The following is a 25,317-nucleotide window of genomic DNA, read 5'->3' as shown; positions in this document are numbered from 1 at the left end:
GGCTTAATATAAAAAAATAAAAGTAAACGTTGGTTGTAGTAATTACAACTTTATTATCAAAATATATGCAATATATAATCTAAAAAAATATAAGAATAAATTTTATTTAAAAAAAGTTACTTTTGATAACACAAATTGATCGTAAATATACGTAGCAGCGTAGCTCCCTACGTAACTACGCGCGTAGCAGCCGCTACGAGTTGCCGCCGTATATAAGCCGAGCCGGCCACCGCGGATCCTTCATTTGCGTTCAAAAACCATCGGCGGGCAACACGGAAACGCTGGAGGCTTCGCTTGCAACTTTACTTGCGCGCTATTAAAGGTAAGTTATTAAAAATTTTGGAATATTAAAAAATATATCATCTTTATTGGTTCTTCTGAAAAACTACTTTTGAACTTCTTGAAAAATTCAGTAGTAGATAGAGAACACTAATTTACCTAAGTATATGGTTTATATGGAAAACACAAATTAAATTATAATTTAAAAAATTATAAAAAATATGATCAGTTTCAACAGAAGTAATAAACATATTTATGTCGTTAATTGTAAAATATTTGAAGTACATACCTGTAGTACATGATTAATTAACCGTTTTTTTACCCGATAATTTAACATTTTTATTATTTAATTATTTATTCACTAATAATTTTAAATTTGTTTCAAACTTAGTAACTGTTTTAGTGCACAAAGTTGGAGGTTTTATACTAATTTACTTAATTATTGACACACACCTTAACATTTTCGAGTTTAACCCAAAAACTCGGACGCAATTAATTGTTTTAATTTCAATGATTCGTGTACAAAAAAAAACAATTGAATTTCAAACAATACAACGGTGTTTAAATTTGACCACGGAATTAAATGAAAACTTTGACGTATCGTGTTCCCGTCCCAGCTTTACATAGAATATAAAATAACTGTTATGTATCATTATTTTTATATATTCAATTAATCTTTATTCCAGATAACAAATTATCCATACATTAAATCCATTACATTAAAATTAAAATTACGAACACAGTTAAGATAATAATATAAATTTCAAATTAAAAAATAAATAAAAAATTAAATTAAATAGTCACTATAAATTACAATGTGAGCCCTTTTTCTTAGCATTTTTTAGACTTTTTTTAAATAGTTACACATACTAAGTATTAGATATTTACAGTAAATAATCAGATATTTACCAAATATATTATTAATTAAGTAATATATTTACTACGCTAAAGTCAAGCATTTGCAAATTTCAAAGGTGAATTATGCCCTTTTTGAAATTGGGATGCAGCAAATTGATGTTAATTAGCGTCAAGTTATCCACATCATACGGAGATATGGAATATTATAGTACACAAAAATTATAAAGGCCCACTTTAATCTTACGTTGATCGTTGTAAATGCCAACCATATGTAACAGTGTAGTTGAGTTGAAAGTGTATATTACTGTACATTAATTCAAGCGGTTACATTAAATTTACAATTTCGTGTAAGTTAAATTAAAACAACACGCAAAGATATATAGCTTCTTTTAATTAGTCTTGTTCGTTACCACAGAAATATGGTATCTATGTTCGTTACCCAAAACGTAAATAAATTTCCCTAACCGCCTCAAGTGGTTATAAAAGTCCAGATTGATTATCTTTGTTCAAGATTAATTAAACTCGATACTTTTAGCGGAACGTCATTGGAAGTTGTAACGCGGATGATGGATCCAAAGACAAACTAATGCGCTCCACTGGATTCGTAAATATTTGAAACATTTTACTGATTTTTCTAATTGTATAATTAATATACTAATACCATAAAAATTTAAAAAGCTTTTTACACATTTTTAAATAGCGTCACTGCGTATATTTAATTTTGTATAAATAAATATATATACCTATGTGCTTAAAATATTGTAATTGTTACCAAAAATTATTTTGACAGTAGGTTGTTAGTAGGTAACTAGCTTATTGGTCGATTTGAATAAAATCGGTTTCTAACTTTATGGTATATTACTGAGGTAGGTACCGACATAATACATTTTTAAGATTTTTGATTTTCTGGCAAACATGATCTAGAATTTTATGAGTTTTGTATCAACGATTGTAATCCTTGAAACAAAATAAATAAATAATGTCGATTTCTGCTTATAAGACTTATTAATCTGCTTATGAATAATAAATTAAATGACTCATTAAAAACGCGTGACCTTGATACTTGTAAGTTAGTAAAATAGAATTAAAATAAATAACCAGCTAATAAGTTAATTATGAAACCCTTTTTGCGTCGCACATCTCACATCGATCATCGTAAACGGTAAACTTAGATTTGATAAACTTCAGAAACTTGAGGCATTCGCGTCGATTAGGTGTAAACAAACAACGATCTAACGGCTCGATTCGGGAAATGAACTAGATTTCTATTAGACTTCAACAAGTTACGATACGGATAATTTAAAGATATTTGTAAGATACATATGTCAAATTTGACGTTTCCGCGATTCTGGAGGTCCTCTTGAACGATTTCGGCAAGTTATGACTTAGATATCCAAGTCACATCTAGTCGATATCTAATGTAGATCTAGTTGATCTCTATATCGTCTCAAGATCTTGTGAGTATCTCGAAATCGGAATAGGCCTGTCACTCGATATGAAATAGTAAAGATATGTACCTTCCACTGCAAAAGGTACCTTATGGTGGCTGGCGCAGCGATTCGGGAAATGAATTAGAGATTCGCTAGATATAATAGTGAAAATATGTGACGTTCCACAGAAAAAGGTACCTAATTGCAGATGGCGCTTACGTCGCATAGCGCCACAGTAACATTGGAACGGCGTTAATAATAGCATAAGCGCCAATCGCCATACGGTACCTTTACCCGTGGGACGTCACATATATTTGCTATTTTGTATATAGTTAAGTTAATCTCTAATTCATTTCCCGAATCGCGCCGTAACTTCTGTTTACCTACACCCGCCTGCCTATTTTACTGAACGCTAATTTGCTATAATTATTTTATTTATTTATTTATTAACATAAAAGTATACAGCTTATACAAATACAATGTTATGTTATGTCCCACAAAACAGTTTACACGGTTTGACTGTGGGAATTTATTCGGTATTTCAGGTTTAACGTGACGTTTTAATGATTAATTATTCATTATTAATAAATTTTTGCTCTACTAACAATCCCCAAATATAGGGGTTATTGAATGAAATTTTTTATTAAATGCTTTTATTTAGTTTTACTTTTCCGCTGTCTAGCTGTCGTTCTGGAACATTAATTTACTTGTCCATGCATTAGAGCACAACTATATATAACAAAAAAAATGTAATTAATAGTAACTAAATAATAAATAATTCAACTATGTATTACTTCAAAATAACACTACCAGGTAATTTTATTTATAGTAATTTTATTTACACAGGAATTTCATTTATTATTTATAGTATGCTAACTATAAATTAGTTAATTTATGCAGAAGATTTTTCTCTCTAAATCGTAATGTTCATACCTAGGACAAATAACCAGCTCTTTTATCCAAAAACATAAAAAAATCAATTCTTCTTAGACATTAAGGACTAATTGCTATAGAATCAGAACTTCAGAAGTAACTATGCGAAAGCTAAATAATATGTAAGTTTCACTTAGGTACCTGAAAACCAAGTTACTTAGCAATTTCCGTTCCTCACTATTATAGAGAAGTTTCCTACCCACATATTTATGAGCTAATTACTTCAGTATTTTAGCTATATATACAATTCGATAAACCATTTTGCCCAAATTGAGGTACATATGTAGTGCATATTATATTCTATCGTTTTTTCACGGAAACGTACGAAATGTGTTGCTGTTTATTTAGTCACGGCGCGATTCGGGAAATGAATTAGAGATTCACTAGATATGAAATAAGTAAAGATACGTGACGTTCCACGGCAAAAGGTACCTTATAGCGGCTGGCGCTTACGTTATTATTAACGCTGCTCCAATTTTGAGCGGGGGCAATGGTAAAACTTGAACTGTAAGTTAGTTATTCGAATAATATCGTTAAAACAAATTAAAAATTTATCGTTCACTCCACATTCGTTCTAATTTCAAATATACTTAATAATATAATTTTCACTTCTCATGCTCAAAAAGTGCACCTTTATGTCGTGCGTAGACGACGTAAAATCGCATTTTATGCTCTAGAGCATAAAAGTAAAATTTTCTTCTATGACTAAGGTAATCGGTCTCAACAGCCAAACAGTTAAAACATATATTGCACAATTTTACTGAGCAATAAAATTGTGTAGATGACAAAACTTGTTATATTAAATTATTTTTGCTACAATTTATTAGAAATCCGTATTTTCTGTCATTAAATTTAGTAAATCACATAAAATAGGAGTCGATTATCGTTCAAAAATGCTCCGAAATGTTTGACTTGGCAGAAAACCAAGCGTCTGAAACTCTGATCACATTTTGAAAAAAAAAATTAAAAGTTAGTTGGCGGGAATTGGTTATTATGTTCTTTCGCTTTACGACAATTTCGTGGTGTAAATTGCCGAGAAAAATATAATTTATTTTCCTCGCAATCGAAGTGAAAAGCAGAGTGTACAACAAGGCCATAAATGTCCATTTTTACCTTCGTCTACTATTTTGGTCTTCGCTTCGCTCAGACCAAAAAATTACCTCGGGTGCAAATGGGTCACTTTGTGCCCTTGTTGTACATTCTACTATTCTACGTTGAAGACTTGGCTAACTACTCTATCCATTTCAGAGTTCCATAGCTCAAACAGTAAATGACCCTCATATTTTGGGGCACAATGTTCAATCATTATAATGTTAAATAGGTATTTATTTTATTTTATTTGGTTTGGCAACTTAGGAAATAACGTAGAAACAGCGAGCCAATTACAAGTTTCAACGGGTAGAGTTTTCCTGTACAAATCTTTTTTTTTTATTTAAAAATAATATTATTAATTATTATGATATGACGCGACGTGGTTTTAACTTCCAAGTGCTCATATATTGAAGCTAAAGATTTACACATCATGAATATACGATAAGTTCATATAATTCTTGTAGTCAACAAAGCTCTTATTAAGAAATAAATTTTTATTACATACTGTATCTAATCTCGTCGCGAGCGCGTCTCCTAATGGTCGTTACTTTATGCAACCGATTTGTTCAGCTTGATCGCCTTTGCATATTAATGTGACGCCTTCCACCCGCTATTAGATTTCAGATGCATCCTCGTTTCGGTTTAAAGAGTATTTTATTTTCTAAAGAAAACAAGAGTTAATTTATAACATAAGAACTAACTATTATAAGGTGATATTTATTTATTTAAACAATATAAACATGAACAGGAATATAAAACTAAAACTAAGTACAGTTAAAATAACTAAAATTAAAAATACCTATCAAAATTTGGTGCTCTTGGGAGGGTGCCCAACACGCACGCAGCGTTCCCGCGCTGCATTGCGATTGCAATTCTCTGCGTTATATAATATTATATTTTTAATTTAGCAGAGCAAGCATGCAGACATACCTATGTGAAACTAAGTAGGTAAGTTCAAGTTAAAACATCGAATAATTTTATTATAATTAATTAATATTCGCGGTATAAAAATAGTTTTCATCATACAAGAGCAAGTAAAAACGGTATGATATCAAGCAGGCGTATGGTTTGATTTACTTCCTAGGAAGTAAAGAGTATTTTCAAACTCACTTTTATTTAGTAAGAGGGTACGAAGTAAATACATAGCTATATCACATAAAATGCTAATATTATTTATTTACAAACAAGATATATACAGTGGTATTACTAAAATAAATTAAACTTCGACAAAACCTAACGTACCTAACCCGAGGCATTGTCCCCAAGATATTGGCCGTATTGCCGCATTGCTCGCAAAATACGCCCCTGCCCTGAGGTCACCAGACACACCAACTAGCTTTTGGGTTAGGTATTTCTTTTACTATTATTTTAGTGTCTGACTAGTGGCCCAAACGTCTCATCCGCAAGTGACGCAGTATTTTCTTTTCTTCGTATGTCAGATGTAAGTACCGTATTAGGTAGGTATCTGTTCTTTTTACTGTACATATTCAAATTGTAAACTCCAGTCAATACACCCTCCAATTTCGATATTGGATACCTGTTTGACTTTCTTTACCAATTTCAGCCATTACATTCTAGCTTCCTCATGAATGAACCACTCATCTTAAATCCTTACATACCGAATTGAAACATCTTTTTGGGACTCCGTACCCAAAGGGTATAAACGGGACCCTATTAAAGACGTCACTGTCCGTCTGTCTGTCACCAGGCTTTACCTCATGAACCGTGATAGCTAAACAGTGTAGTTATCTGTCTCTCAGCCGTATTCGAACAATGAGATACGTCAAATACTAGATATTGAAACGATATGGATTAGATAAGTCAGTGTCAAACAAATGTCAAAATTGACATTTCTTCAAACAAAAACGTCACTTTTGACACTTGTTTGACCCTGATATATCTATTCGATATCTTTTCAATATCTAGTATTTGACGTATCTCATTGTTCGAATACGGCTGTCTATTGTTCTTTCATAATTGTGCGATGGAGACAGTTGCGTTTCGTTCGCTATGGAGCGTTAACGATTCGCATCTTGTCTACGCACCCCGACATTGGATTTTAGGGGGCTTTGTATGACAAGTTGGATTTCCTTGTCGACAAACTCAAATGTCGAGGAAAAGAAGATAAGATAAGATAAAGATTGATAATCGAAGTTCTTTTTTGTAAAAATACATAAATGATACAATATAATATCTCAATTATTTTGTTCTTTATTTGAAACATGGTGCAGTTGACGTCAAAGATATGTTTACAATTTTCTCCATATTACAATGACGGACAGTAAGGTGCAAAAGCGTAAACATATCTTTGACGTTGACTGTACTCATAACCTAGCGGTCATTTAAAATATTATTTGTGTAAACTTTATCAACGTCTGTAAAGTAATATTTACAAAAATCCTCACTTATCTACACACAAAACTTGGAAGAACACTACTTATATCGGGTTAAAGATATTTATTTGTCTCAAAAGAAATATTACATTTCACTTATGAAGATAAGTCGATACATGCAGGAATTTTATAGGTTACTGAGCGTTAACACTAATGCAAAATATGTACATATTATTCTTATTAGAGGGACAGTAATAACAAAATGAGCACAACAATAAAACTGTTGACATAAACTAACTTAACACGTAATAATTTCCTGTGATGTTTTTATTCCTAAGTGTGCGATTCTACTTATATGGGTAGAGCATCGATAATTTTATTTTAACGACATTAGGCCAAGCAATAAGAAGTTATAGAGGGAAATGCTAGGAACACAATTTTTGACTACGTAACTTTGTTTGGACTAGTTAGGAGGTGAACATATCAAAAGTCCCCGGCCGTAGCCCCGGTGCTGGGGGGTAGAGGGGGGAATGAAGGTCTCATTTTTCGGTTTTTCACTTATATCTTGGAAACTTTGCGTCTTAGCGACATGACTACTAAGACAAACCAAAAGCTGATAAAATTTGTTACAAGTTTTATTCAGTCAAGTTTTTCGATATCTTGAATAGTTTTTGAGATATCCGCTCTTGAAAGTTTATTTAGGGCTTTCAATTTTATCTTGATATCTACATTAGTGACGCTGCTAGATCGTGTTTGGTATCATTTTCGTATAAATCGGGGATGCTGAATTCAGTTTTGGTATCACATTGACACCATTCCTAAGAAAAAACATATAAACTTTAAACAAATACCTTTTTTTTTAATCCCTCTTCACGCTTAAACCGCTCAACCGATTTAATTGAAATTTGGTATACAGATATTTCGAGTCCCAAGACAGGACATAAGATACTTTTTATCTCAATAATCATCCTTTAAAGTTGTGAAATGGAGTATGGGAGGAATTCAACTTCGTCGACGAAACTGAATTCCTGAGGTTAATACTGCTCAAGGTTTGAGGTGGTGAAGGTTTGGGTTGGTTTGAAGTCATGTTTGGTATCATTTTCATCTAAATAACAGATGTATTCCGTCCTAAATTTCATCTAAACCGGTTCAGCGGTTATTGACTCCCCATACAAACTTCCACCCCACTTTTCACACCCTCAAAAGATGCTTTTGGTTATTAAAACTAACCTATGTTCTGTGTCGAGACTGAAACTATTTCTATACCAAATTTCAACGAAATTGGTTCAGCAGTTTAAGCGTGAAGAGGGATTAAAAAAAATATATTTTTTTTTATTTTGGTTTTACTTCGGAATAGTGTCAATGTGATACCATAAATGAATTCAGCACCCCCGATTTATACGAAAATGATACCAAACATGGCCTGACAGCTTCACTGAATAAGATATCAAGATAAAATTAAAATCCCTAAATAAACTTTCAAGAGCGGGTATCTCAAAAACTATTCATGATATCGAAAAACTTGACTGAATAAAACTTGTAACTAATTTTATCAGCTTTCGGTTTGTCTTAGTAGTCATGTCGCTAAGATGCAAAGTTTCCAAGATATCAATGAAAAACCGAAAAATTCGACCTTCTTACCCCCCTCTACCCCCCAGCAGCGGGGCTACAGCCGGGGACTTTTGATATGTTCACCTCCTAACTAGTCCAAACAAAGTTACGGAGTCAAAAATTGTGTTCCTAGCATTTCCCTCTACAACGTTTTTTGAGCATTCATTTCCTGACCTACATAGGAACTTCTGTCATTTAATGTTGCCCTAGCTCTAAAGCCCGATGTCTCCCTATCGATAAATCACTTATCTTGAAAGTAGGGGAAAGGTTTGGAATGTGAGATTTGATAAGTTTTAGGTCAATCAAGCAAATGCCAATTCACCGTCATTCAACCCAACAACGATCAAGCAACTTGTCTTTGAGACCTTCGTTTGATGACAAGTAAATTTATTAAGCTTAGAATGAATTTATACGAAATTCAGAACTAGGAAATTTATTGATGTACCGTCATTTGTATTATTTAACTTATGTAGGTAGAATGTGTCAAGCACATCTTTTAATTTATTATTATTATTTATTTGTATCTCCGTTTTAAAACTCTCGGGTCTTTCGAGCCCGGTCATTTATAAGGCGTGCGTGGGGATATGGATCCAACACGTAGAGGCCGTTTGGAGAGATTTGACGTCATGTAGAACGCCTGCTGGAACCCATTCACGGGTACATCAATAAATACCCGTGAACCGGTTTCAGCAGGCATTGGAAGCTATTGTAAAGAATATGGTCAGAATACTATTTATTATTATTAACATATAATTGAACAGGTCCCTGCAAAACTGTATTTACAGTTTGCCTGCAGGTAAGAGTCTCTACATAGTTACACATGTATTTAAGTGAGTTCTAATTTTAAATTATTATTAAATCTATTAAATCTAAACACTTAGTGGCACTTGCACATGTGCAACTGTCACTTAAGTGTTTGCAATAGATACAGTTTTAGGGCACTTTTAAATTTATTTTTATTCGGCTCATGCCGAATGTTCTCGGGTAGACTATTCAGGAAATACGGAACTCTTTTCCTAAGAGTTCTATCACCAAAATAGTTGCTAACCCGGGGAACTTCAAATTTTCGCGCAGTTACTGCCCTTGTTTTATGCTTATGTTCTACTAGCTGTTGCCCGCGACTTCGTCCGCGTGGAATCTTATCTTCAACATTTTACATCTTTAGTACCTATAATTTTCATATCCAAGCAATGTTAAAATTAAGTACTTTTCTTTTTTAGCAAGTTGTATGAAGTTTTAAGTCAAGAGGATTTTGATGTTGGTTGCTGAAATTACTTTTCTTGTATTCTCATAACAGGTACCTATGCCCTTATACAAAGATTCAAGTTCCGCATTCCGCAATCACAAAATATCTGTTCTCCATACAAACTTTCAACCCCTTTCTCACCACCTTGGGGGATGATTTTCAAAAATGCTTGAATTAGTTTTCATGTTTTTTAATTTATTACCTTTTTTTCCAAAAAGTTAAAGTTTATAGCTTAAAATTAAATTTACACCCCAAGACGAATTTTCATCCCCTTTTTAGCCCCCTTAGGAATTGAATTTCCAAAAACGTTGCAATTACTTTTATTTTGTAATCGGCTATTATGCCTTTCTAAGAATTTTCAAAGCATTTGTAATGGATTTAAAATTTGAAACCCATTTTAACCCTGTTAGGGGATGAATTTTACAAAACGCTGAAATTACTTTTATTGTCTTCTAATAGTATCCCCAAATACAAAGATTCAAGTCCCGCGCTCGAAAAAATGTTTGATATCCATACAAACTTTCAACCCCTTTTTCACCACCTTAGGGGATGAATTTTCAAAAACGCTGAAATGAATTTTCTTGTATTTTAATTTAAGACGTTTTAACAAATTTTCTAGTTCCTTGCTTAAAATAAAATTTGCACCCGCAGACGAACTTCCGTCCCCTTTTTAACCCCCCCCTTAGGGGTTGAAATTCCAAAAACGTTGCAATCATTTTTATTGTAATCGGCTATTATGCCTTTCTAAGAAGTTTCAAAACCATTTGTAATGGATTCAAACTTTCAACCCCTTTTTAACCCTGTTAGGGGATGAATTTTACAAAACGCTGAAATTACTTCTCCTGTCTTCTAATAATATCCCTAAATACAAAGTTTCAAGTCCCACCCTCGAAAAAATGTTTGATATCCATACAAACTTTCAACCACTTTTTCACCACCTTAGGGGTTGAATTTTCAAAAATGCTGAAATTAGTTTTCTTGTATTTTAATAATATATCTTTTAACAAAGTTTCAAATTCCTAGCTCAAAAGAAAACTTTAACCCCATACAAACTTTCATCCCCTTTTTAACCCTGTTAGGGGATGAATTTAACAAAACGCTGAAATTTATTTTTTTGTCTTCCTATAATATCCCCAAATACAAAGATTCAAGTCCCGCGCTCGAAAAATTTTTTGATATCCATACAAACTTTCAACCCCTTTTTCACCACCTTGGGGGATGAATTTTCTAAAACGCTGAAATTCGTTTTCTTGTATTTGAATTTGATACTTTTTTACAAAGTTTCAAGTTCCTAACTTAAAGTAAAATTTGCACCCGAAGACGAACTTTCATCCCCTTTTTAACCCCCTTAGGGGTTGAATTTCCAAAAACGTTGCAATCACTTTTTTTGTAATCGGCTATTATGCGTTTCTACGAAGTTTCAAAGCATTTGTAATGGATTAAAATTTTCTACCCCTTTTTAACCCTGTTAGGGGATGAATTTTACAAAACGCTGAAATTACTTTTCCTGTCTTCTAATAATATCCATAAATACAAAGATTCAAGCCCACCGCTTGAAATTTTTTTTGATATCCATACAAACTTTCAACCCCTTTTTCACCACCTTAGGGGATGAATTTTCAAAAACGCTGAATTTAGTTTTCTTGCATTTTAATAATATATCTTTTTACGAAGTTTCAAATTCCTAGCTTAAAAGAAAACTTTTACCCCATACAAACTTTCATCCCCTTTTTAACCCCCTTAGGGGTTGAATTTCTCAAAATCGCTTCTTATCTATTGTACACTTTATAAATGCAATCTGGTGTGCAAATTTCAACTTTCTGGCTTTTGTAGTTTCGGCTCTGCGTTGATGAATCAGTCAGTCAGTCAGTCAGTCAGTCAGTCAGTCAGGACACTTGCATTTATATATATATATATATATATATATATATAGATTAGTATTTATGTTCTCATATCACACTAGATAATTTTACCATTTGACGCGGCTAAGAAATTGATGGCAGAAACCTCATTTTTGTTACGACACAAAAATTGAGTTGAAATTAAAAATTATTAATTAGCATACGCAAAAATCGGTTTAACAGTACCTAGTGAACACACATGAAGACAAGGTTGCTTGGATACTGTGATACATTTATAAAACAGGTATGAACAGGTGTCCCCAAACTAGGCTTAGCCTGTATCTTATCGCTGGTTTTATTTTCACATTAGTAATAAAAGTTAATTGATCATTGAATATTGTAAATTGTGAAATTAAGGTAAACGGCCCCAAGTTCGTGTTAGTACGTTATTTCGTTAGTTTTGTTTCTGGCGCAAATAATAAGGAATTCAAATATTTTTTATACAAATTATACATATGAAAAAATCTGTATTATTTAATCTCTTCAATAAAATAATAACCAATATTTTAGTGATTAAACTGAGAATAATACGACGGTCGAAACTGTCAGACGGCCGCGAACAGCTGTGTTGTATGCGTGCACTTTTTTTAGGTGTAATGTGCGCGCTCTCACTTGTTAAGCTTATAGGAAGGGAAAGCTAAACCCATTCGAATAAAAGTTTTTGAGAGTGTTTCCTTAGTAATTGATTTGATAAGAAAAAAGATTGAATATATGCATAGAAATAACTTAAAATTGCAATAAATCGACTCACGAAATAGCGGTCAGTTTATTTTTCGTGTGTCTCCTATTTCGTGCCACTCCCGAATCAAGGATTTTCTAGATACATTTTGAGTGCTTGTTTTTAAATATAACAACGAAGATAATTAAAAAAATAAATTATAAAACAATTAATGTATTTCATGAAGTTTCGTATGAGCGAAATTCGGTATATGTTTTTTTTCACTAGAATTCTCATAAAACGAGTTTAAATGTGATCTGAGTTAAAAATTTTATGGTATATTCCACGTATATTCTCATATTAACTACTAGCACAATTTTATTTATTATTCAATTTATTTGATTTATTTTTGTGTATGTTTATATTTAACGTATAAGATAGTAAATTATTTTTTGTAAACAATTTTTATTTTTAAGTATTTTTTAAATATAAAAAGAAATTATTTTTATTTATTTATATAGTTTGGCTTTTAATCAAGTATTAAAGTACCCATATGGTTTACAAAGTCTTAATTCAACCATTAAAGTCGACGAGTACAAAAAACATTAAGCTAGCTCTCAATTTACCATTTTTTTAAATATTATTTTTAATTTGACCTTATAATTATTCGTAAGTAGGTAAGACCGTTAAATATTTAAAATGATTATCCGCAAATTATCACCAATTTCTCTAAGAAAACTTTATCCCGAAACAGGGGACACGAATTCACGAACTTAGGAGCTGACCTAAATTTGTATCACGAAATGGGAGCCAAATAAGAGGTTCACGAAAAAAATCATATAAAAAAAAGTTTCAACTAAAACCCTACAGTTTATACATTAAATTATTAACAAAAAACTAATATAACTTATTCAAAAGCTTTCAAGGTATATATAAGCTTAATAAATTTTTATAAAATATACAAACTCTCAACTCACTTTCAAGAGCCTTAACCTGCCGAAACAGGGGCCCTTTACCTTAGCTGTAATTCTTGCGGAGATATAATACAAGGACAAGTCAGAATAAATCTTAGCAAATTAAAAATAGACAGTTTTACAAACAATATCATGAAAGTTACATTCTTTCTCAAAGAACACACCTAAAAAATATACGCATAAACTGGCTACGTGGGCAGTGGGCAGATATTTGGTGAACGTAGGCGTCAGTTTGAGGAAGTGAAAGACCCCAAGTCATCCGTACTCGCAAATAATAAATAATACGTTACCATAATGAATAAAATGGGTAAACAGCAGAAAATTCCATGAAATTAATTACATTGCGTCCACGCCACCCGTGCTAGTGACGCTTTGACACCGAAGGAGCTCCTGGCTAATAAAAAAGCCTCAGCGCGTCGCGACTGTCCGACACAGCCGGAAAGGTGAGGTAGGTATTCAATATTACTGTAAACACGTGTCACATTTATCTTGCGTATGATTCAGGCCAGCCAGTACCTGATAAATGTTTCAACATTCAAGGAAATTGTTTACAGTATTTTTCTTTATTATTTACTTTATTTGATAAGTATTTTTAAAGTCAATCGCGTCTATTCATTTATTTAGGAAACACAATATATACATAGGTAGGTGCTAATACAGTTTAACAGACCAAAGATAGATATTGCCTGGTTGCAATAAATTGTAGGTGTAGTCAGAAGTTCTATTCTGGCGGCGCCCCTGAGATATTATATATTCTTACCTATCGAAAATTGGCTTTAAAGTTCATGGATTTTTTAAATCTATAAACCTGTCTTATTATTGTCAACAGGTATCGACAGAAGAATTACAATGAAGTGTTCCTCGGCGTACAGCAGTATGTTCGTGCTGGTGAGCACACTCGCCTTGCTCCTAGTCTCGGCAAACGCCGCGCCAATGGTAAGTGAAGTGATTGATCATTTTACGGGAAATTTTCAAAGTTCGATCACTCGATTTCGTCATTAGAAAATCGTAGAAAATGGGGAAAAGCTGATTTTTGAAATAAGATCGATATAAATTTGGAATCTCGCGTTATTGACCACTAGTTTTCAATTCTATTAGTAGGTAAATTTTAAATGCCTAGTAGTGGAGAAAATATTAAACGAAATACACGAAAAAGAGCGGACTAAATTAAAAAAATTGGCCCCCAGAGTTGCTGAAATTACAATAACTGTATTTTAATGTTAAAACTCTCCGGAATAATTTGGTACCTTGAGACATGTTTGGACGTAATCTTTCACTCAGTGATGACTTTTAAAAAAAACATCCGTTACGATGTTCGTTAGTGCAAGGCATTTCGATTATGTTCTCTTCGTTGACAGATGGTATTTAATATCGTATACACGGTGTAACATGAGTTTAGGTCAATTTCGCCAAAAAAAATTTTTTTTTGCTTTGTTTTTTTTTCAATTTTTTGAATGTATTTGTACATAAAAAATAAATGTTATTGGTAAACTTGTCACTTAAAATTGATTTTTACATTTTTTTTTCGTAAAACCTACTTTTTGCAAAGTGTTACTTGTCACTTTTTGACATCTATCAATAAGAATATTTAGACTACGTCCCATAGCAGCAACATCACCACCAAAAAGGCCTTTTACACTATGTAACAATAAAAACTTGTATTTTTTTTAATTAATAATATCTCTGAAACTAGGCGAATTTCAAAAAAAGTTTATAGGACATTTTTGTCTCTAAATATGATCAAGAATACGCTGTTAAAATTATTCGGTTTACTCATGTTACACCGTGTATATATGTAGGTAAATATCGTCATGAACATACAATGAATACAATGTATTGCGATACAGCGGGGAAATGCTGCCAGCATCTACGGCACCATTCCGCAGGATAGTTTGTAATTATTTATTTTTAGATTAGTTTTTAGTTTTTAAGTTTTGTAGGCTAATTATTTAATTATGATGTTTTAGGTATGGTATTATTTTATTTCTAGGTATTAAGTTTGTATGCACTAATAAATAAATATGCACCTTACAGTACATTTTATTTTATACATTGTTTACTAACATTCATGTGTTTATAAGAAGGTTTATTCCATTGAAAAACACGGTATATAAAATGAATTGAGAAACGTAGTGAATAGTTCCTATTCAAAAAGTAACGATAAGAAATACTAAATGGGTTAAGCGAGAATCTCGTTTAACGCCCTACACTGGAACTATTGAATGCCAGCAGATGCACAAATGAATAGAAGTGCTATTGAATAGACTTGAATGCACAGGGAAAGCGTCAGAGAAGATAAATTGGAAAAACTATATATATTTGGTCTAGAAAAAGGCGCAAAATTCAAATTTTCTATGGAACAATAATCCTTCGCGCCTACATTTTTTAAATTTGTTGCATTTACTGACAAGATTTGCTTGACCAACATTAGTTCCTTTTTTCAGCATTAGAAAAAAGGTAAACAATCTTGACGTATCTTTTTATTGAATATGATTGCAAAACGCTTTTATAAATTAGATTATATTACTTATGAAAGCAAAAGAATGTACCTAAATAGTCGTATATGATTTATAATCGTTACATAATTGCTGTTACTTATTTTGTAAAAGTGTTTTTTTAATAAAAAGACACGTCAAAATCGCTTACCTTCTTTCTAATGCTAAAAACGGGCTATAAAATGGGACTACGGAATATAAAAGTAGGCCAGAACTGAAATACAAGTGCCGTTAATAAAAGATTACCTAATTTACCACTGGTTCATTACGTTCTATCTTACTCCAGATTAGTTTGGAACTAACCACGTAAGTCGTTAAAATGCCTTCCCCCTCCTTGTGGTATTAACGTTAGTATCTTTGACCCCATTTACGATTAGGAGAGGTGTCTTGAGATATCTATACAGAGTGTTTTCTGTAACAGGAGCAATAAATTAAACTGTAGGCTGTACTCCTCAAACTGACCAACATTTGTTCAGCAACTTTTGAAAATAACTCATGTTTTGATTTTTATTACACTTTAAAGTTTATTCTAAGACGCAATGTATTCCAAATTTTGTTATATTAAAAGCGTGACAAGTTATGTCAAACACACTGATGTCAGCGTACATTGAATATTTATTTTGTATGAAAAAGAGGAAGTCTAAAGGATTCATATTTTTTAAAAGTTGCTGAACAAATGTTGGTCAGTTTGAGGAGTACAGCCTTTAGTTTAATGTATTGCTCCTGTTGGAGGAAGCACCCTACATAAAGAAGTAGGTATTTTATGCTATTTGCTCTATGCCACCCAAACCTCTTCAGGCACTTGATGTGATTGACAGACATTTATAAAATAATAATATTAGTGGTAATACCACTGATATTATTTATAAATGTATGTCGGTTGTACAGTCGCCATCAGATATATCCCAGCAGCCAAAAAGCTCACAAATATCTGAACACGCCTCTATAGAGTGCGTGTTCAGATATTTTTGAGCACCTCGGCCGCTCTGATATATCTGATGGCGACTGTACCAAACACATTTAGCGGACTGATCAAAGTGGATTATGAAACTTCCTAAAAACTGCTAAAACGATGGCAGACAGTTTGGTGATTTGGTGCAACCGACCCTTCAACAGATACAAAAAGACATAAAGGAGTAGGAGGAGGAGTAAAGGATGACTCACGTTAGACCAGGCCGTGTCCGGGCCGGAGCTTCCGGCGCATCGTTTTCTATCACGTGATTTCCTATCATGTCATAGAAAGGTAAGAGCCGGATGCTCCGGCCGGGACATGGCTCTAACATCCTTAATTTGACTAACATTACGTTAAGGAATATTGTCTTCGATTACCGAAATAGTTACGTACTCATGTACTCATGAAACAAAAGTACTTCAATGGTTTATATCGCGTATAAATAATTTAAATTACATCCCGACATTCCGAACCATTTACAGCGTTAATGGTCAACGGGTGACTGAGGAAAAATATATCCGCCTCTGTCCAAATTACAACAACATGCAAAACTACCCACATACAAAAATAATGAACAAAAATATTTGAATAAGGCTAGTTATATATAACGCATTGTAATCCGTTAGTTTCATTTCATCTAGGTTAACTTACTAGGATTTTTTATGTCCCCACAAGTCACTTAAACTGCTTAAATGGCTCGGCATAAGCGGACGTGATCGTCAAAATTTGATTCGACCATCATATGCGTCGTAAAATTTTAATGTAGTACCATATTGAAACCCTTACAGGGCTGTGCGTTTAAAGTGGGTATTTTATTTTATACTTATGTACCTCTTAGACTGAGCCAGCAACAACATAAAGGTGATTGGCTTCAAGTTCTTTAAACTCTGGAAGGATTTTTTTCGGTGTACTAATTATAGGTAGTTTATTTTATGAGTAGCGACCGGCACAGGCTTCGCACGAATTAACAAATTATACGTCTAAACCTCATCAAGAGTCACTCTATTGATAGGTCAAAACCTCATGAAAATCCGGTCAGCAGTTTTTGAGTTTATCGCTAACATACAGACAAACAGACGCGGCGGACTTTGGTTTTAATAAGGTAACTACCTAGTGATGTATCGCAACAATGCCGATGTGCTACGGCGTAGCACTAACGTGCGCACGTTGACAGGGCGTTTTTTCCGAATCGTTTAGCAGGCCAATTCGACCGTACACTGACATCAGAATGATATCTGAATAATACAATTAAATGCACGATAACTAAATGACATCATTTTGATTTCAGTACACGTTCTAATAGGCCTGTCATTCAGCCAGAACGAGCTACGCGCTACAAACGTAGCCGATAACACGGTTTTACCCGCTTGTAGAGGTAACGAAAAGCTCTTACGGACAGACAACCCGCCTAATCGGTCGCTGGCAGTAAATTTATGCAATAATTATGAAAAATATATATATTTTTTAGTTTAGTCGCATTTCGTTTGCACTAATATAGTGCATAAGCAATTGGTAACCAAATGAGATAAAATTTACATCATTAATAAGCTAGCAACTAAAATCCATGTTCAAGTCCAGCTTCAAGGTTGAAAATAATTTAAGCAAAGGCCTAAGGCAGGCCACAGGTGACCCTCTCGCGGGCAGCTTTCTCGCGCAAAGATTGTCCTTAGCAATCCAGCGCGGGAACGCTGCCTGCGTGATGGGCACCTTACCAAGGGCGCAAAATTTTGATAGGTATTTTTAATTATTAGCTTTAGTTTTTAGTTGTAGTTCATTTTAGTTTTGTGTTCATTTTGTAACACTTATTTTACAATAAATGAGTTTTTTCCCAATGAAATGATATTTGTAATGTGCAGACATCGTAACTTTTACAGCATTTTTGGGCAAGCGTAGTGGTGTTAACGGAATCGGTATAAACAATTTCAACCCTAATGATTAATTAGCATTAATTACGTTAATATTAACCTTAATTTACCATTTCAGTTGGAATTATCTATACCAATTCCGTAAACACCACTCCGCTGCACCAAAAATGCCGTAAAAGTTACGATGTCTGGTAATGTGTATAGGTACTTCTTTCAAGAAGCACAATATGCTTTAAATAACTTTCCTACTTAACCCATGCCCACCCTGTTATTGAATTAAATTGTTAACTGCTATTAATAATCTCGTGTACGAGCTCGTTAAATGGCGAGCGGCGCAACTTGTTTGATTACTCGCTTGAGACCGGCACATGCCGACATTGTATGCCGTGCTTGTGCAACAAGTGGCACTATGCTTACGAGTAATAAGCGTTCATTGCGACACAGTACACAGCTTTATTAAAACTCTACAAGAGTGCGTTACTTGATACTGGGAGATGGTGAGTTGCAGCTGTAGAACTATGATAGGGTGATTGCTATAATAGTTATTGGCCACCTCTAACAATTCAAAAGTCAAATGAACCAATGAACCCTTATTGTTAAGAGTGGCCAATTAGGTACTATTTAGTGACCAATAACTATAGAAGTCACCATAAATAAGGTATTCCGTGGTTTGCCTGCCTTTGCGACGTTTTAAATTGGCATCAAAAATTAGTGACTGAAAGTAATCTCTTAAATCTTAAAAATAAAATTTGACTGTGCCTGAAATTTCTTGCAATTTGTGGTTTGAAGATGGCAATTTGTTTACTTATTATACGAATCGTGAAAAAAGGGCCTGAAATAGGAATAAATTAATGAGTGTGATTTTTATTCATTTCATTTGATGTTTTAACATTTCTCAACTTGATAAATTTGCGGATTTAACTTTGCAATGTTGTAGTTTGTCGGTTTACATCGTGGGCATGATGGTTATTAATATTATTATAATTTTTTAGTTTATTTTATTTTTATTATTCGACATATCTTTGATATTTACCATGCTGTGGCCTCTCTGGGTCAAAGATAGCGATGTGGAAACCAATTATGGTACAATCTTACACAAATGAAACTGTACCTACCTGCTTAAATACAGAAATTCTACATTGATTTAATATTTTTACCGACAAAAAAATACTAGGCTGAAAGTATTGTAAATTGTATTTTTAATTTGTAACACAATAGGCCCCAGATTCGATTTCTTTTCGCTGCGGGCGGCACACAGGCACGGACGAACCCTTGTTTATAGTATTTCAATAAGTATTATTATTATTTGCCAGGGTCTCGTTTAACACAATATTTGTTCTTAAATCTACAGTCTACAAAGTGTAAATAGGCACCCACATTACTACTAAAAATACATGCCTAGTTGGTGTGTATTATATTGAATATTAATTTATCAACATTTATAATTAGGTATAATTACTAGTAGATAAGGTTAGCTCTGCTCGGGGTAGGAGAAAAGATATGAGAAAAATTGTTGTACGTAAGTATTTTTATGTTAATTTTTTTATGCATTATTTTAATTTTAGTACTATCATTTAATTTAATTTTTAATATCTTTAAGGATCTGTGGTATTTTTCCTACAAGTGTTTCTCTTGCCCCATATTTTCATACCCACCAAACATTACGTAAGCTTTCCAATTTGTCCATAGAATAAGGGACAGTAAACTAACACACATAGTCACACAATTCATCGAAACCATACATTTTCTTTGACCCAGGATCCGATTACTAAGCGACTATCTACACATGCAGACACTAAGGCACTGGTCCCACCGCGAGCTAGTAAGCTATGAGCTATCGGCTATAAACACGAACAAAAGATAAGCACTCCCGTGTAAATAAAAGAGACACGGCGATATTTATAGCTCACCGCTGGGCGAGTAACTATAAATATCGCCGTGTCTCTTTTATTTACACGGGAGTGCTTATCTTTTGTTCGTGTTTATAGCCGATAGCTCATAGCTTACTAGCTCGCGGTGGGACCAGTGCCTAAGTAAACTACTTATTTGACATTGCAGATGCTTTTACGACAGTGGGCTCCATAAAACTGCAATAGGTACCGCATGCATTAGAGTAAATCGATCATCAAGCAGTAACGTCTGCAAGAAAATAAGTGGCATCAGTTTTTCATAAAAATTTTGGCTGCCAGTTTTGTGACGGTTCACACAAAATGTATGTGAACATGCGTCACAAAACTAAAAATTTATTGGGTCATTTATTCCATTTTAATTCGATAGATCTCGTGATTCTACAAATAACAAAAAAGTTTGTTATCAAAAAAATGAAAATCCTGTTCTAAAAATGCACTACATACTTCCAATTTCAAACTATCTATATCTAAGCATGTTGCACCACTATTATTCACTGTTTTGTCACGATGTTACACCATCGATAAAACGTGTCATTCGAGCATGGGGTTAATCTTCTCTCCATTAATTTGCCCAAATAATTAAAATTCGAAACTTGGCGATAAATTAAAGGCCCCCAGGAGCATACAATATAATTAAGTAGGGCGGGTGTGTATTTACTTGTGTCCACACAGGAGTTGTGCAAAAGTTTGCTTAACATAAGTCACCTAAAAGGGCAACCGAAGTCGCGTTTCATTCAGAGGTGGTTAATGAAAATTAAAAATATTATTGATAACAATTGTTACATGTCATTTTTTAAATACTAGTATTTGTCTAGTATATAAATTTGCATAATTATACAGAATCCAAATTACATAAATTAAATTAATTATAATTAATTAAATTTATTGTAAGTAATTATTAAAATTGTCAATATATCAAATTATTATTAACAATCAGAATGTAATCTATACGTATAAGTAATATACAAATGTCTAGCCTGTATTATAGCTGGTCAAGCAGATCTTGTTTGAAAAATGTAGGCGAGAAGGGATATCGTCTCCTAGAAAATTTGAATTTCTCGCCTTTTTTTACTGACGAGATTTGCTTGACCAGCTATAGTTATTAAATCACTAGTGGAATGTCAAAAAAACTCAATATACTTAATCAAAAAACATCTTCTCAATAAGCCTTTTTTCTAAGATTTAAAACCTTCACTGGAAGTGGAAATGGCGGAATGGAAAGCAGTCATCGTGAAGAGAGATAATTTTGAATATTATATTTTTCTATCCGATAGGAACCGGACGACGAACAATCAGAAAATACGCTAGTGGCCCACGACAGTAACGACATGGACATGTCCGGAGGGCCCTGGGACGCCGTCAACACCGCCGCGCTTCGCAAGCTGTTGCTCCAACTGGATGCCGAGGAGAGGTAATATTAACCTACTTAATTTAACTAGGGATGACTGGACGCTCTGGATCTATAAAGTATATTCTTAACAAAGTATCAGGTAATTGGCATAGTGTTTCTCACACGATTTTCAAGAGTGACACTATTTCCCGATCAAGCGTGGCACAAGTAGACATTACCATTAGGCCTTAACTTCCTTCATGGCCGTACAGAACGTCAGTCAACGGTTGTGGTAGAAACAAAATAATACGTTAAAATAAAATAAGTCAAATATCATATTTTACTTTAATAAAAGTACCTATGTATTTATGATACCGTATTGCAACTTAATCAAATTTACACAAAAATACAAAACAAATTATAAGTATAAAGGCGAACAATAATATAACAAATAGCTTTAATTGGACATAATTTGGTTAAGAAGTAATAACTGTAATAAGGATTTTATGTGCTAAAGGACAAAATTACTTAAATTAAAATAAACATTGTTTTTGTTTGTCGGAATTAATCTGATCCGGTAGGAAGTCACTTTATAAACACAATGCCGAACGACGTAGTTACGTGACTTCCTGATTGGGCAATTATGACGTAGATACTTAAATGTTTGAACCCACAAACAGGGCGGCAAGACAAGTTTTCGTCACTTGGGTCCGAAGCTTACTCTACCTTCTGATTATCTCCTGTCGGCGAGTTAGTAGATGTTGGGCCCGTAATTGTTGCTGTATTAGTTTATCTGCAGTTTGGCAAGAAGTTGTAATAAAATAATTTACGACTACGTTTATATTTTACATACACCAACGCTAAATATTTAATTACACACCTTAAATATCTATTTTAAAACATGGTGTGACGGTGTGACCATTTAAGTTTTACGACTTTACAGATGGCAGGTAGGCGTAAAACTATTTTAACAGATTATTTATTTTGTGCCCAACTATATAGATGAAAGAACTTTGATCTGAAAGACTAGAACTAGCTCCGAATAAGTAAAAACATATTATATTTTATTAGGCAAAAATTAAAGCAAGGTTTTTGAAAACGCTGTCAAATGAGTACTCAGCCAAAGTATGCCAAACGAATCTTCAGTTGTAAATTGTAATAATATGATATTTTCTTAAGTAGTAGTTAAGCAATCAGTTTCTAATATCAGTAATTTCTAATACTAATGGAAGTAAGTAATATAATATTTACGCAAGCATACAATGTAATAAAGTGGTAATTACCCGCATTTAACGGCTAAGCGTCACCGTTACTAAAGTTCATCGCAGAACTTCTTACAACAAAACAACGAAAGAAGGAATTAGATTGTCGTCGAAGTTTGCTAACTACTTGCAGCTTTTAGTTTGAGAGTATAAAAAGAGCAGGTACACCTAGCAATGTACAAATTGCAGAACATTCCCAAAAAGCTGAAACGTTCTCGAGAATGTTCTCAGAACATTCCTGCAACATGGAAATTATTGTTTAAACAAGAGAATATACTTGAAATAAAGTTTAAATAGGCATAACTTAAAACTAAATGTTATTATGCATATATTATTGTCTATTACAGTTAGCTATTTTGTTGATGTGATAAGTTTATCAATAAATTGCTTAAATTCTCACTGTATTTCAGAGAACATTTCGACTTTCGACAATTTTTTCCAAAAAAATATTTTTTTCTTCATTAGAATCTAGAGGCCTCTATCTCCCGCCATGCCAAATCTCAGCGCGCTCGGACCAACTTGAAAAAAATTAAAAAAAAAGTCGGCCATTTTGATTTTTTTTAATGCAGTTTGTTTTGTCTCGGGGCCCTCTATGACATTTGGTCGAGCACCCCCCACCTATCACGCACCGTTTAAAAGTTGCCATACAAAATAAAAATGGCCAGTTTTCCCGCAAATGTAGCATTTTTCCAAAAATATTTTTTTCATAGGTATCTAGGGGACCCCAAGATTCCGTGACCAAAATTTCAGCGCGCTAGGACAACATTAAAAAAGTAAAAAAAAAAGTCGGCCATATTGAAAAAAAATGGCGGCGTCACAAACTGCCAGGGTCCCTCTATGATATTTGGTCGAGCACCCCCCACCTAAGTCTGACCATTTGGCCGGGCCGTCATACATTTTTCTGACCGGAAGCGGACGACCAAAAGTCGGAATTTTCTGGGGGTAAGGACTACACCTAAACTATCGTGAATATTCATGGTATAAACTACGATAAATAAATAAATTCTCGTTCTCGAGAACATTCTCAGAAGTTACCGAGAAATTCTCATGTGGAAAGTTTCGCAACTTTGGAAAGTTCTCGTGCGTGCATTGCTAGGTACACCTTACTCAGCAATTTTAAGTTTTATTAGTATTCATAAAGTTTTGTAGTATCCTCCGATTTCTCCGTTCACTAACTACAAACCAATCATTAGTTATGAAACTAAAATAGATGGCCTATAAGAAGTATAAAGTTACCAAGGTTTCTGTCCCTCTCTCCTCTCTCTTCTCTCTAGTGCTACCAGCGTTTTCAGCTCTTGTAGTGGAGTCAAGTTCTGTAGCTAGAGTTTCATGCTATAAAATTCTTTCAGGTTGGGAATGGGACGCGTCGGACGCTCCTGGCCACAGGCAGAGCCCCGCGGCTGGAGCCGCACGCTGGATGGGCGCCTGGTAAGGCCGTGGCGCGCGGACAAGCGCCAGGTGCGCTTCAGGCAATGCTACTTCAACCCCATCTCCTGCTTCCGCAAATAAATGGACCAGCGACAACAAACGACTCGCTCGACGCTCTAGTGTTACGGTTAATGCTCATTTCAACTGTTCTGGATTAAAGTCTTTCTTGTTAGGTTTTGTATTGATGATTGTTATAAACTTTAACTATTTTAAATTAGCCGTATGCTTCGTAATATTTAACTCAACCCTGGATTAGGCGCAGAACACAATGGCGCTTCCCGCGATTTAGTGGGGTTCTACGTTTCTGTAACTTTTTGGATCGAGTCGTTGAACCATTCAAAGTTTTCGCGATCGTCTTGAAGCGCCTATCCCTGCATACAATTCTAGAGTCTTAGAAATAAACACTTGAAAAATAATTGTATCATTGTGATGAAAAATCCTGTTGTAATTCAATAGTTCTAGGGTAAGGGCAGTTCATCTATTCTTTTATCTGTTACATAAAATCTAGTCATATCTTCTCTTATAATATAGTTTAATTTTCACGTTCAACTGCATGTAGATATAGCAATACGAGATGGCATCACAGAATGCGACTGATTGGTTATACGGTTATGGTGGTCGTGTAAATAAATCTTACATTCGGCAGAAATAAGAAAAATATCAAGAATAGTAATCAATACACAAGGTTGCGTGGATCATCATTGGTTTAGAAGACGGTATTTTAGCAAGCTCTCAACTTACATACTGAGCTTGCTTCGTA

At 33.8% G+C, this 25,317-nt stretch overlaps 1 protein-coding gene across 1 annotated transcript; it reads left to right on the top strand.

The window, feature by feature from the left end:
* Positions 1-258: 258 nt before the first annotated feature.
* On the top strand, positions 259-25,317 carry LOC134669798 (allatostatin). Its single transcript, XM_063527422.1, has 4 exons — positions 259-322; positions 14,145-14,251; positions 21,812-21,948; positions 24,479-25,317. The coding sequence occupies exons 2-4, from the start codon at positions 14,165-14,167 to the stop codon at positions 24,636-24,638; spliced, it is 384 nt and encodes a 127-aa protein (XP_063383492.1). The 5' UTR covers positions 259-322; positions 14,145-14,164; the 3' UTR covers positions 24,639-25,317.

The sequence above is a fragment of the Cydia fagiglandana genome, chromosome 13 (assembly GCF_963556715.1).
Source record: "Cydia fagiglandana chromosome 13, ilCydFagi1.1, whole genome shotgun sequence".
NCBI lineage: Eukaryota > Metazoa > Arthropoda > Insecta > Lepidoptera > Tortricidae > Cydia > Cydia fagiglandana.
Note: the sequence above shows the minus strand (reverse complement) of the source record. Positions and strands in the feature narration are given on the sequence as shown.